General features: G+C 46.5%; 1 protein-coding gene across 1 annotated transcript in view; it reads right to left on the bottom strand.

The window, feature by feature from the left end:
• Nucleotides 1–14,849, bottom strand: part of MUC19 (mucin 19, oligomeric) — a 187,101-nt gene that overhangs the window by 82,678 nt on the left and 89,574 nt on the right. The window contains 4 exon segments of the mRNA XM_054528500.1: nt 702–755; nt 862–927; nt 3,679–9,474; nt 9,685–14,766. Coding sequence (XP_054384475.1) covers nt 702–755; nt 862–927; nt 3,679–9,474; nt 9,685–14,766 — 10,998 coding nt within the window.

Genomic DNA, 14,849 nt, shown 5'->3' with positions numbered 1-14,849 from the left:
TAGAAATGGGAAACATTTAATCTTTGTGATTTTAAAAGTGAGCTTTATTGGTGTTTTTTGTTTGTTTGTTTGTTTGTTTGTTTTGAGATGGAGTCTCACTCCGTCGCCCAGGCTGGAGTGCAGTGACCTGATCTCGGCTCACTGCCATCTCTGCCTCCCGGGTTCAAGCGATTCTCCTGCCTCAGCCTCCTGAGTAGCTGGGACTACAGGTGCACGCCATCACGCCCTGCTGATTTTTATATTTTTAGTAGAGATGGGGTTTCACCATGTTGGCCAGGATGGTCTTAATCTGTTGACCACAGGATCCACCTGTCTCGGCCTCCCAAAGTGCTGGGATTACAGGCATGAGCCACCGCGCCTGGCCTATTGATGGGTTATTAAAGAACATTGTATATTTTGCTTTAGCAAAGGAAGGTGTCACACTGAAGGGCAGTGTTTTGGAATCAGTAAACAATCGAGAAAAATATTGATTTCACCATTTGGCTTGCTGTAGGAACATATCAACTTAGGTAATATCTTTGTCTAAGTTCCTAATGAGCAAAATGAGATAATAATGTTCATTCAAGTAATTTATGAGATAATCTATTTAAAGACATTGTAATTAACTGGCATTATTATTATTAATGATTTTACTGTTTTAAATGAAGCAATGAGCATGAAAACAAATTAAAAATACATCTGACATCCCCCTGCTTACTTACCAGTAGTGGTACTTCCTGGTGCAATTGTTGACCCAGGGATGGCTCCTGTGGCAACTGAGATTAAAAAGTGTAAAGTCAGGAGCAGTGTTCTTATTTTATTGGAGCACTATCCAGATATTTATCAATATAACTACTATGAGCCCAGTTGTGGTTCCAGTACCTGACGTGGAAGCTATGCTTTCACCTTCAGCTCCTGGGGAAGTTGCAGCAGGCACTCCAGTTGTAGCTGAATTTGAAACAAATGAAAAAGAATCTTAATAGCATAATTTGAAATTTTCATTTGGACTTCTCCCTGACATCTCAAATTCAACTTTCAAACATGAACCTGTGATCTTCCCACCACAAACTGCTGCTCCTTCACATTCCGTATTTTAATAATTGATAGAACCATCATCCTAGTAACTAAATATTAACTTGAAAAGTACCCTTAACGAAATCTCCATCAAACCACCGCCAAATTCCCTTGATGGTTCTCCAAAAATAGGTTTTGAATTTTTCCCTTTTTTCCATCCACCACCATAATTTATCCTAAACCATTGCCTCTTACCTTGATTGAGCAATAGCTTCCCAGCAAATCTCTCTGCTTCCATTTTCACTTTATACAATTCTTCACATTTGCAGTCTTACTGATCTTTTAAAAATGGGAAGCTGATCATGTCACTCTTCTGTCTCTCACCTTCTAGTAACTTCCCTTCGCTCTTAGCAACAAGTCTAAAATCCTTAACTTGTGCGGCAAGGCTCTGTTCTGTGTGAACAGGGTCCTTCTGACTTCTCTGGGCTTATTTTGTACACCCTCTGGCTTCCTAACAGAGCACTGGGAACCCTGGCCTCTTTCTACCTTAAACTTTCTAAGATCCTTTGACTTCCTTCCCCATGGAGCTCTCTTAGCATTTCCCTCCCTGTCTTATCCTCTTTATCTGACAACTGCCTCTTCATTCTTTGGGACACCAGGTGGAAGGTCACTGTCCTGGCACCCTCACCTTATTCTTAGCACTTAACATTAATTGTAATACTATTGAGATACTTTTCTCTTACTGGCTAAATCCCCCGCTAGACAGGATGTCCTGAGAGTAGTGGCCCTGTCAGACTCATTCACTTCTGTGCCCACACACTTATCACAGTGCCTGACACTCAGATGGCAATAAAAATAATTAAACAAAATTTAATTAAATAGTAAAACATGAGACACTGCTGTTATAATAGAAAATGTCCAGATACTTCCGGTATACTAGACTTTTCATTAATCTGATTTTCTTTGAGACGTTGCATTTGGCATATCTGAGACTGCATCGAGATATTCCCTCCAGGGAATATATTTCCTTTCTGCTCTAGTTTATACCCACTGCCATAGGAGGGAGGATGGTGTAGAAGGTAAGAAATAGGCTCTGAGGACAGACCTCTCTGGTGTACATTATCACTTGCAGCAGCTAACTAAACTCCTTGACTTCCTCATTTGAAAATGTGAATAAACATAGAACTTATCTCAGCAGTTGCTGTGAAAATTAGTGACATGTTTACATAACTTATAACAGTTCCTGGCTGACCAAAAAGTGCTCAATTATTTTCTTGCTTTAAGCTTCTTCATTTAAGGTTTATTTCCTGATAGAATCAGCACTGTAAAGACAGACAATTTGTTTTCCTTCCATCCTAGTCCCAAAACACCTAATAAAATATAAGGTCCTAAATACTATTAGGTTGGTGCAAAAGTAATTACGGTTTTTGCCATTACTTTTGCATGAACCTAATAGATGATTTGGATCTGACTTTCTGATTTCCTTATTTACAATATACTCATTACCATAATTACATTGATCAGAAAACCTTATGTTCAGTTTGGGAGGCCAAGGCGGGCAGATCATTTGAGGTCGGGAGTTCGAGACCAGTTTGGCCAACATGGTGAAACTCTGTCTCTACTAAAAATAAAATAAAAATAAAAATAAAAAATATCCAGGCATGGTGGTGCGTGCCTGTGATCCCAACTACTTTGGGAGGCTGAGGCATGAGAATTGCTTGAACCTGGGAGGCGGAGGTTGCAGTGAGCTGAGATCTTGTCACTGCACTCCAGCCTGGGTGAGAGTGAGACTCTGTCTTTAAAAAAAAAAAAAAAGACATGGCACATGTATACATATGTAACTAACCTGCACATTGTGCACATGTACCCTAAAACTTAAAGTATAATTTTAAAAAAAAGAAAAAATAAAAATCAACTAATGAATTAAAAAAAAAAAAAAAGAAAACCTTATGTTGAGCTACAGTTGGGACCAAATTCTTCCAACCCCACTTGCCTGATTTTCCAGGTGTGGTTAATCTGGTCCTGCTTTCACCTGCTCCAGGGGTGGTTCCATGTGGTTCTTCAGTTTTGCCTGGTTAAAGCACTAATTGATTATCAGCTTTACATGGTCCATCTTACTAAATATAATGAACTAACTGCCCCTTATGTAAAATTCAAATTTAGACATTGATAAATCTAGGTCATCTCTCAATCATTTCTCCACTATTTAGGTCCTTGGTTAAATCATAATTGATTCATCTTACGATCATAATTGGACGTCTCAGCCACGCTTATGTTGGACCACACCAGAGTACCCAGGTGAGCTGTGCCTGCTGGGTTCCCAACTGTAGTGGCCCCAGAGTCTGATGCTCCAGCTGTGCATCCCTTGCCAACACCTACAGTAGCCCTCATGAAAACATAAACTCAAAAAGTCTAAGGAATCTATAATATTCTGGAAAGCCCCCAACATTGTTCACCAATTTGAGTTCTTAATAACATGTTTAATTGTGATAAATTTACAGATTCAAGTCTGGAAGACCAAAAATTACGTTGTTCACATTAAATGACCTATCTTTAGCTAACTAGACTTGCCGTCAGGGGCCGTAACCTTACTTCCTGGCTCTCCTGTAGTTCTTCCTGTTACAGTGGTTGTGCAAACTGATGGTCCCGTTGTCCCTGTCACTCGAGCTGATAGTCCATTTGTACCTGTTATTCCAGCTGATGGTCTAGTTGTCCTTGACTCTTCAACTGATGTTTTGGTTGTTCCTGTTTTTCCAACTGATGGTATACTTGTCCCAGATTTTGCAGATAATCCAGTTGTCCCTGTTACCCCGGCTGATGATCTAGTTTTCCCTGTCACCCCACCTGATAGTCCAGTTGTCCCTGTAACTTCAGCTGATGGTCCAGTGGTCCCTGTCACCCCAGCTGATAGTCCAGTTGTCCCTGTCACTTCAGCTGATGGTCCAGTGGTCCCTCTCACCCCAGCTGATAATCCAGTTGTCTCTGTCACTTCAGCAAATGGTCCAGTGATCCCTGTCACTCCAGCCGATAGTCCAGTTTTCTCTGTTGCTTCAGCTGACGGTCCTATTTTCCCTGTCATTCCAGCTGACAGTCTACTTTTCCCTGTCACTCCAGCTGATAGTGCAGTCATTCCTGTCACTCCAGCTGATGGTCCAGTTGTCCCTGTTACCCCAGCTAATGGGACAGTTGTCCCTGTCACTCCAGCTGATAGTCCAGTTGTCCATGTTGCTTCAACTGACAGTCCAGTTGTCCCTGTCACTCCGGCTGATGATCCAGTTGTCCCTGTCACCCCAGCTGATAGTTCATTTGTCCCTGTCGTTTCAGCTGATAGTCCATTTGTACCTGTTATTCCAGCTGATTGTCCAGTTGTCGTTGATTCTTTAACTGATGTTCTAGTTTTTCCTGTTTTTCCAGTTAATGGTATACTTGTCCCTAATCTTGCAGATGAAACAGTTGTCCCTCTCACTCCAGCTGATAGTCCAGTTATCCCTGTCACTCCACCTGATGATCTAGTTGTCCCTGTCACTCCAACAGATTCTCCAGTTGCCCCTGTCACTTCAGCTGACTGTCCAGTTGTCCCTGTCATCCCAGCTGATAGTCCAGCTGACCCAGTCACAGCAGCTGACGGTCCAGTTGTCCCTGTCATCCCAGCTGATACTCTTGTTGTCCCTGCCACTCCAGCTGATGATCCAATAGTCCCTGACACCCCAGCTGATAGTCCAATTGTCTCTGTCACCACAGCAGATAGTCCAGTTGTCCCTGTCACCCCAGCTGATAGTCCAATTTTCCCTGTTGCTTCAGCTGATAGTCCAGTTGTCCCTCTCACTCCAGCTGATACTGTAGTTGTCCCTGTCACTCCAGCTGATGGTCCAGTTATCCCTGTCACCTCAGCTGAAAGTCCAGTTATCCCTGTCACCCCAGCTGATAGGCCAGTTCTCCCTGTAACTCCAGTTGATGATCCAGTTGTCCCTGTCACTCCAACAGATTGTCCAGTCGTCACTGTCACCCCAGCTGATAGTACAGTTGACCCTGTCACACCAGCTGATGGTCCAATTGTCCCTGTCACTCCAGCTGATAGACCAGTTATCTCTGTCTCCCCAGCTGATCCAATTGTCCCTGTCACCCCAGCTGATAGTCCAATTGTCTCTGTCACCACAGCAGATAGTCCAGTTGTCCCTGTCACCCCAACTGATGATATAGTTTTCCCTGTTGCTTCAGCTGATAGTCCAGTTGTCCCTGTTACTCCAGCTGATAGTGTAGTTGTCCCTGTCACTCCAGCTGATGGTCTAGTTATCCCTGTCACCAGAGCTGAGTGTCCAGCTATCCCTGTCACCCCAGCTGAGTGTCCAGCTATCCCTGTCACCACAGCTGATAGTCCAGTTGTCCCTGTCACGTCAGCTGATAGTCCAGTTATCCCAGTCACCACAGCTGATAGCTGAGTTGTCCCTGTCACTCCAGCTGGTGATCCAATTGTCCCTGTCACCCCAGCTGATACTCCAGGTAGCCCTGTCGCTTCAGCTGATGGGCCAGTTGTCCCTGTCACCCCAGCTGATAGTCTACTTGTCCCTGTCACTCCAGCTAATGGTCCAGTTGTCCATGTCACCCCAGCTGATGATCCAGTTGTCCCTGTCACTTCAGCTGATGGTCCAGTTGTCTCCATCACTCCAGCTGATAGCCCAGTTTTCCCTGTCACTTCTGCTGATGGTCCAGTTTTCTCTGTCACGTCAGCTGATAGTTCAGTTGTCCCTGTCACTTCTGCTGATAGTCCAGTTGCCCCTGTCCCTTCAGCTGATCGTCCAATTGTCCCTGTGACTCCAGCTGATAGTCTAGTTGTCTCTGTCACCACAGCTGATGATCCAATTGTCCCTGTCGCCTCAGCTGATAGTCCAGTACTCTCTGTCACCGTAGCTGATAGTCCAGTTGTCCTTGTCACCCTGGCTGATAGTCCAGTTGTCCCTGTCACTCCAGCTAATGGTCCAGTTTTCCCTGTCACTTCAGCTGATAGTCCATTTGTACCTGTTATTCCAGCTGATGATTCAATTGTCCCTGTCACCCCAGCTGATAGTCCAGTACTTTCTGTCACCCTAGCTGATAGTCCGGTTGTCCCTGTCACCCCAGCTGATAGTCCAGTTGTCCTTGTCACTCCAGCTAATGGTCCACTTGTCCCTGTCACTTCAGATGATAGTCCATTTGTACCTGTTATTCCAGCTGATGATCCAATTGTCCCTGTCACCCCAGCTGATAGTCCAGTACTCTCTGTCACCCTAACTGATAGTCCAGTTGTCCCTGTCACCCCAGCTGATAGTCCAGTTGTCCCTGTCACTCCAGCTAATGGTCCAGTTGTCCCTGTCACTTCAGTTGATAGTCCATTTGTACCTGTTATTCCAGCTGATGGTCCAGTTGTCCCTGTCACTCCAGCTGATAGTCCAGTTGTCCCTGTCACTCCAGCTAGTGGTCCAGTTGTCCCTGTCACTTCAGCTGATAGTCCATTTGTACCTGTTATTCCAGCTGATGCTCTAGTTGTCCTTGATTCTTCAACTGATGTTCTAGTTGTTCCTGTTTCTCCAACTGATGGTATACTTGCCCCTGATCTTGCAGATGATCCAGTTGTCTCTGTCACTGCAGCTGACAGCCCAGTTATCCCAGTCCCTCCAGCTGGTAGTCCAGTTGTGCCTGTCACTTCAGTTGACAGTCCAGTTGTTCCTGTCACTCCAGCTGACAGTCCAGTTATCTTTGTCACCCCAGTTGATAATCCAGTTGTCTCTGTCACCCCAGCTGATGGTCCAGTTGTCCTTGTCACCACAGCTGATAGTCCAGTTATCCCTGTCACTTCAGCTGATAGTCCAGTTGTCCCTGTCACCCCAGCTGATGGTCCAGTTGTCCCTGTCACTTCAGCTGATAGTCCATTTGTACCTGTCACCCCAGCTGATGATCCAATTGTCCCTGTCACCCCAGCTGATAGTCCAATTGTCTCTGTCACCTCAGCTGATAGTCCAGTTATCCCTGTCACCACAGCTGACACTCCAGGTAGCCCTGACACTTCAGCTGATGGGCCAGTTGTCACTGTCACTTCAGCTGATTGTCCACTTGTCCCTGTCACTCCAGCTGATGGTCCAGTTATCCCTGTCACTTCAGCTGATCGTCCAGTTGCCCCTGTCTCTTCAGCTGATGGTCCAGTTGTCCCTGTCTCTCCTGCTGATAGTCCATTTATCCCTGTCACCACAGCTGATGATCCAATAGTCCCTGTCACCCCAGCTGATAGTCCAGTTGTCCCTGTCATGCCAGCTAATAGTCCAGTTGTCCCTGTCACTCCAGCTGATGGTCCAGTTGTCCCTGTCACTTCAGCTGATAGTCCATTTGTACCTGTTATTCCAGCTGATGGTCTAGTTGTCCTTGATTCTTCAACTGATGTTCTAGTTGTTCCTGTTTCTCCAACTGATGGGATACTTGTCCCTGATCTTGCAGATGATCCAGTTTTCTCTGTCACTATAGCTGATAGCCCAGCTATCCCAGTCACTCCAGCTGATAGTCCAGTTGTCCCTGTCACCCCAGCTGATGGTCCAGTTGTCCCTGTCACTTCAGTTGACAGTCCAGTTTTCCCTGTCACCCCAGTTGATGATCCAGTTGTCCCTGTCACCCCAGCTGATGGTTCGGTTGTCCCTGTCACTTCAGCTGATAGTCCAGTTGTCCCTCTCACTTCAGCTGATGATCCAATTGTCCCTGTCACCCCAGCTGATAGTCCAATTGTCCCTGTCACCCCAGCTGAGAGTCCAGCTATTCCTGTCACCCCAGCTGATAGTCCAGTTGTCCCTGTCACCTCAACTGATAGTCCAGTTATCCCTGTCACCACAGCTGATGGGCCAGTTGTCCCTGTCACTTCAGCTGATAGTCTAGTTGTCCCTGTCACCCCAGTTGATGGTCCAGTTATCCCTGTCACTTCTGCTGATGTTCCAATTGCCCCTGTCTCTTCAGCTGATAGTCCAGTTGTCCCTGTCACTCCAGCTGATAGTCCATTTATCCCTGTCACCACAGCTGATGATCCAATAGTCCCTGTCACCCCAGCTGATAGTCCAGTTGTCCCTGTCACGCCAGCTGATAGTCCAGTTGTCCCTGTCACTCCAGCTAATGGTCCAGTTGTCCCTGTCACTTCAGCTGATAGTCCATTTGTACCTGTTATTCCAGCTGATGGTCTAGTTGTCCTTGATTCTTCAACTGATGTTCTAGTTGTTCCTGTTTCTCCAACTGATGGGATACTTGTCCCTGATCTTGCAGATGATCCAGTTGTCTCTGTCACTACAGCTGATAGCCCAGTTATCCCAGTCACTCCAGCTGATAATCCAATAGTCCCTGTCACCCCAGTTGATGGTCCAGTTGTTCCTGTCACTTCAGTTGACAGTCTCCTTGTCCCTGTCACTCCAGCTGATAATCCAGTTATCCCTGTCATCCCAGTTGATGATCCAGTTGTCCCTGTCACCCCAGCTGATGGTCTGGTTGTCCCTGTCGCTTCAGCTGATAGTCCAATTGTCTCTGTCACCCCAGCAGATAGTCCAGTTGTCCCTGTCACCCCAGTCGATAGTCCTGTTATCCCTGTTGCTTCAGCTGATAGCCCAGTTGTCCCTGTTACTCCAGCTGATACTGTAGTTGTCCCTGTCACTCCAGCTGATGGTCCAGTTATCCCTGTCACCCCAGCTGAGAGTCCAGCTATTCCTGTCACGCCAGCTGATAGTCCAGTTGTCCCTGTCACCTCAGCTGATAGTCCAGTCATCCCTGTCACCACAGCTGATAGTCCATTTGTCCCTGTCACTCCAGCTGATAGTCCAGTTATCCCTGTCACTCCACCTGATGATCTAGTTGTCCCTGTCACTCCAATAGATTGTCCAGTTGTCCCTGTCACTTCAGCTGACTGTCCAGTTGTCTCTGTCACCCCAGCTAATAGTCCAGTTATCCCTGTTACCCCAGCTGATGATCCAATTGTCCCTGTCACCCCAGCTGATACTCTTGTTGTCCCTGCCACTCCAGCTGATGATCCAATAGTCCCTGTCACCCCAGCTGATAGTCCAATTGTCTCTTTCACCCCAGCAGATAGTCCAGTTGTCCCTGTCACCCCAGCCAATAGTCCAGTTATCCCTGTTGCTTCAGCTGATAGTCCAGTTGTCCCTGTTACTCCAGCTGATACTGTAGTGGTCCCTGTCACTCCAGCTGATGGTTCAGTTATCCCTGTCACCCCAGCTGTGAGTCCAGCTGTCCCTGTCACCCCAGCTGATAGTCCAGTTGTCCCTGTCACCCCAGCTGATGGTCCAGTTGTCCCTGTCACCCCAGCTGATAGTCCAATTGTCTCTGTCACCCCAGCAGATAGTCCAGTTGTCCCTGTCACCCCAGCTGATAGTCCAGTTTTCCCTGTTGCTTCAGCTGATAGTCCAGCTGTCCCTGTTACTCCAGCTGATACTGTAGTTGTCCCTGTCACTCCAGCTGAGAGTCCAGCTATCCCTGTCACCCCAGCTGATAGGCCAGTTGTCCCTGTCACCTCAGCTGATAGTCCAGTTAACCCTGTCACCACAGCTGATAGCCGAGTTGTCCCTGTTACTCCAGCTGGTGATCCAATTGTCCCTGTCACCCCAGCTGATACTCCAGGTAGCCCTGTCACTTCAGCCGACAGGCCAGTTGTCCCTGTCACTTCAGCTGATAGTTCACTTGTCCCTGTCACTCCAGCTGATAGTCCAGTTGTCCCCGTCACTCCAGCTGATAGTCCAGTTTTCCCTGTTACTTCTGCTGATTGTCCAGTTGTTCCTGTCACTCTTGCTGATGATCCAGTTTTCTCTGCCACCCCAGCTGATAGTCCAGTTGTCCCTGTCACCCCAGCTAATAGTCCAGTTGTCCCTGTCACTCCAGCTAATGGTCCAGTTGTCCCTGTCACTTCAGCTGGTAGTCCGTTTCTACCTGTTATTCCAGCTGATGGTCTAGTTGTCCTTGATTCTTCAACTGATGTTCTAGTTGTTCTTGTTTCTCCAACTGATGGTATACTTGTCCCTGATCTTGCAGATGATCCAGTTGTCTCTGTCACTGCAGCTGATAGCCCAGTTATCCCAGTCACTCCAGCTGATAGTCCAGTTGTCCCTGTCGCCCCAGGTGATGGTCCAGTTGTCCCTGTCACTTCAGTTGACAGTCCAGTTGTCCCTGTCACTCCAGCTGATAGCCCAGTTATCCCTGTCACCCCAGTTGATGATCTAGTTGTCTCTGTTACTCCAGCTGATGGTCCAGTTCTCCCTGTCACCACAGCTGATAGTCCAGTTATCCCTGTCACTTCAGCTGATAGTCCAGTTGTCCCTGTCACCCCAGCTGATGGTCCAGTTGTCCCTGTCACTCCAGCTGATAGTCCCATTGTCCCTGTCACTCCAGCTGATAGTCTTGTTGTCCCTGTCACTCCAGCTGATTGTCCACTTGTCCCTGTCACCCCAGCTGATAGTCCAGTTGTCCCTGTCACCCCATATGATAATCTGGTTGTTTTTGTCACTTCAGATGATAGTCCTGTTGTCCCTGTCACTCCAGCTGATGATCTAGTTTTCCCTATCACCCCAGCTGATAGTTCAGTTGTCCCTGTCACCCCAGCTGGTGGTCCAGTTGTACCTGTTACTCCAGGTGATGGTCCATTTGTCCCTGTCACTGCAGCTGATAGTCTAGTTGTCCCTGTCACTTCAGCTGACAGTCCAGTTGTCCCTGTCACCCCAGCTGATAGCCCTGTTTTCCCTGTTACCCCGGCTGATGATCTTGTTGTCCCTGTCACTCCAGGTGATAGTCCAGTTGTCCCTGTCTCTCCAGCTGACAGTCCAGCTGTCCCTGTCACCCCAGCTGACAGTTCAGTTGTCCCTGTCACTCCAGCTGATAGTCCAGTTGTCCCTGTCACTCCAGCTGATGGTCCAGTTTTCCCTGTCACTCCAGCTGATGGTCCAGTTGTCCCTGTCACTTCAGCTGATAGTCCATTTGTACCTGTTATTCCAACTGATGGTCCAGTTGTCCTTGATTCTTCAACTGATTTTCTAGTTGTTCCTGTTTTTCCAACTGATGGTATACTTGTCCCTGATCTTGCAGATGATCCAGTTGTCCCTGTCACTATAGGTGATGATCCAGTTATCCCTGTCACTCCAGCTGATGATGGTCCATTTGTACCTGTCACTCCAGCTGTTGGTCCAGTAGTCCCTGACCTTACAGCTGATGATTCAGTTGTCCCTGATTCTTCAACTGATGATCCAGTTATTTCTGTTTGTCCAGATGATGGTCTAGTGGTCCCTGATACTGTAAGAGATTGTACAGTTGTCCCTGATATTGCAGCTGATGATCCAGTTGTCTGAGTCACTGTAGGTGATTGTCTAGGTATCACTGTCACTCCAGCAGATGGACCAGAGGTTTCTGTGTATCCTGTAACTGGCCCTGTTGTCACTGATCCTTCAGCTGATTGTCCAGTTGTCTTTGTTCCTCTAACTGATGGACTTGTTGTACTCTGTCCTCCAGATGAAGTTCCAGCTGTCCATGATTCTGTAACTAATGGTCTGGTTGTTCCTGATCCAGTAATAGATGGTCCAGTTTTCTCTAATCCTTCAGTTGATGGTCGAATTGTCCCTGTAGCTTCAGCTGATAATCCAGTTGTTCCTGATCCTACAAGAGCTTTTCCAGTTGTCCCTAAGCCATCAACATTTAGTCCTGTTGTTACTACCACTCCAGCTGATTGGACAGATGTCATTGTCACTCCAGCTGATTGTACAGATGTCCCTGTCAATCCAGTAAATGGTCCTGTTGTCCCTGATCTTTCAGGTGATTGTCCAGTGGTCCCTGTTCCTCCAACTGATGATATAGTTGTACTTAATCCTCCAGATGAAGTTTTTGCAGTTGTCTCTACTCCTGTAACAGATGGTCCAGTTGTCACTGATCCTACCACAGATGGTTTAGTGGTTCCTGTTACTCCAACCAATGGTTCAGTTGCCTCAGTCACTCTATCTGAGTATCCAGATGTAACTGTCACTCCAGCTGATGGTACAGTTGTCTCTCCTACAATAGGTGGTCCAGTTGTCCCTGATCCTTCAGCTGATGGTTCAGTAGTCTCTAATCCTACAACAGATGGTCTAATTGTCCCTAATCCTTTACTTGCTGGTCCAGTTGTTCCTGTCACTCCTACTGATGGTCCAGTTGCCCCAGTCATTCTAGCTGATTGTCCAGATGTCACTGTTACTCCAGCTGATGGTCCAGTTGTCTGTGCTTTTACAACTGGAGGTCCAATTGTTCCTGATCCTACAGCTGAAGGTCTAGTTGTCTCTAATCCTACAGTAGATGATCCAGTTGTCACTAATCCTTCAACAAAAGGACCTGTTGTTAGTGCCACTCCACCTGACTGTGCAGATGTCCCAGTCATTCCAGCTGATTGCCCAGATGTTCTTATCAACCCAGTAAATGATTCTGTCGTCCCTGATTTTACAGTTGATTGGCCAGTTTTCTCTGTTTCTCCACCTGATGATCTTGTTGCACCTGATCCTCCAGATGAAGTTCCAGTTGTCCTTGTTCCTGTAACAGATGGTCCAGTTGTCCCTGATTTGACAACAGATGGTCTCGTTATTTCTGTAACTCCAGCTGGTGCTCCAGTTGTCCCAGTCTTTCTAACTGATTGTCCAGATGTCACTGTCACTCCAGCTGATAGTCCAGTTGTTCCTGATCCTTCATCTGATGGTCCAGTTGTTGCTGATTCTCTTGATGATGATGGCCTTGTCCCTGTCACTCCAGCTGATGACTCAGTTGTACCTGATTCACCAGCTAATGGTCTAGTTGTTCCTGATCCCACAACAGACGGTCCAGTTGCCCCTGATCCTTCAGTTGATGGTCCAGTTGTTCCTATCACTCCAGCTGATGCTCCAACTGTTTCAGTCACTCTGGCTGATTGTCCAGATGTCACTGTTACTCTACCTGATGGTCGAGTTGTCTCTGATTCCAAAAGAGATGGTCCAGTTGTGACTGATCTTTCAACAAATGATCCTGTTGTCACTGCAACTCCAGCTGATTTTTCAGATGTCACTGTTATTCCAGCTGATTTTGAAGATGTCCCAGTCACTCCAGCCAATTGCCCGGATGTTCCTGTCAATCCAGAAAGTGGTCCAGTTGTTTCTGATCTTGCAGTTGATTTTCTGGTTGTCCCTGTTGTTTCATCTGATGATCTTGTTGTACTTGAACCTCCAGATAAATTTCCAGTTGTCCCTGATCCTATATCTAATGGTCTAGTTGTTTCTGATCCAATAACAAATGGTACAGTTGCAACTGATCCTTCAGTTGATGGTCCAGTTGTTCCTGTCTCTCCAGCTGATGGTCCAGTTGCCCAAGTCACTCTGGCTGATTGTCCAGATGCCACTGTCACTCCAGCTGATGATTCAGTTGTTTCTGATTCTAAAATAGGTGGTTGAGTTGTAGCTGATCCTTCAACCAATAGTCCTGTTGTCATTGCCACTCCAGGTGATTTTTCAGATGTTGTTACTCCAGCTGAATTTGAAGATGTCCCAGTCACTGTAGCAGATTGACCAAATGTTCCCGTCAATCCAAAAAGTGGTCCAGTTGTTTCTGATCTTGCAGTTGATTGTCCAGTTGTCCCCATTCCTCCACCTGATGATCTTGTTGCACCTGAACCTCCAGATGAAGTTCCAGTTGTCCCTGATCCTATAACTGATAGTCTAGTTGTTTCTGATCCAATGACAGATGGTCCAGTTGCCTCTGATCCTTCCGTTGATGATATAGTTGTCCCTGTTGTTTCACCTAGTGGTCTACTTGTACCTGATCCTGTAGCTGATGGTTCAATTCTTCCTGATACTTCAGCTGATGTTCCAGTTACATCTGTCACTCTAACTGATGGTTCAGTTGTTCCTGATTCTGCACCTGGTTGTCCAGTTGTCCCAGTTCTTCCAACTGATGGTCTTGTTGTGCCTGATCTTCTGGTTGATGGTGCAGATGTTCCTAATCCTGCAGATGTTGGTCCAGTTGTCCCTGATCCTACAACAGATGGTCCTGATTCTATAAAAGATTTTCCAGTTGTCCCTGATCCTTGGCCTGATTGTCCAGTTGTTTCTGCCACTAGAACAGATGGTCCAGTTGTTCTGGATTCTTCAGCTGATGGTGTAGTTGTTCCTGTCACTCCAGGTGATGATTCAGTTGCTCTTGTCACTCCAACTGATAATCTAGTTGTCCCTGATCTCACAACAGATGGTCCTGTTGTTCCTGACCCATCAGCTGATGGTCCAGTTGTCCATGTTTCTCTAGCAGATGATCTACTTGTACCTAATCCTCCAGTAAAAGACACAGTTGTCCCTAATTCTGTAGCTGATAATCCAGTTGTTCTTGATCCTGTAACCGATTGTCGACTTGTTCCTGAACCTTCAGCTAATGGTCTAGTTGTCACTGATTCTCTTGATGAAGGTCCAGTTGTCCCTGATCCTTCAGCTAATGATCCAGTTGTCCTTAATCCTGAAACTAATGGTCTGGTTGTCCCTGATATTTCAGCTAATGGTCCAGTTGTCCCTGATACTCCAACTGATGGTTCAGATGCCCCTGTGACTCCTGACGATTGTTCAGAAGTCCTTGTCACTGCAACTGATGGTCCAGATGTTGTATCTGATTGCCCCATTGTCCTTGAAACATCAGATGACAATTTAGTTGTTCCTGATATTTCAGATAATTGTCCATAATTCCCTGTTACTTTAGCTGATGGTCCACTTGTCTCTGTGTCTCCAGTTGATGATCCAGTTGCCCCTGTCACAAACATATAGTAAAAGTAGAATGATATTAATAGCTGTTTTGGTCCTTGGTTAACCTTTAAGACTCATGAGGCTTTA

Source organism: Pongo abelii, chromosome 10 (assembly GCF_028885655.2).
Source record: "Pongo abelii isolate AG06213 chromosome 10, NHGRI_mPonAbe1-v2.0_pri, whole genome shotgun sequence".
NCBI classification, from domain to species: Eukaryota; Metazoa; Chordata; class Mammalia; order Primates; family Hominidae; genus Pongo; species Pongo abelii.
This window is presented reverse-complemented; position numbering and strand designations above follow the sequence as displayed.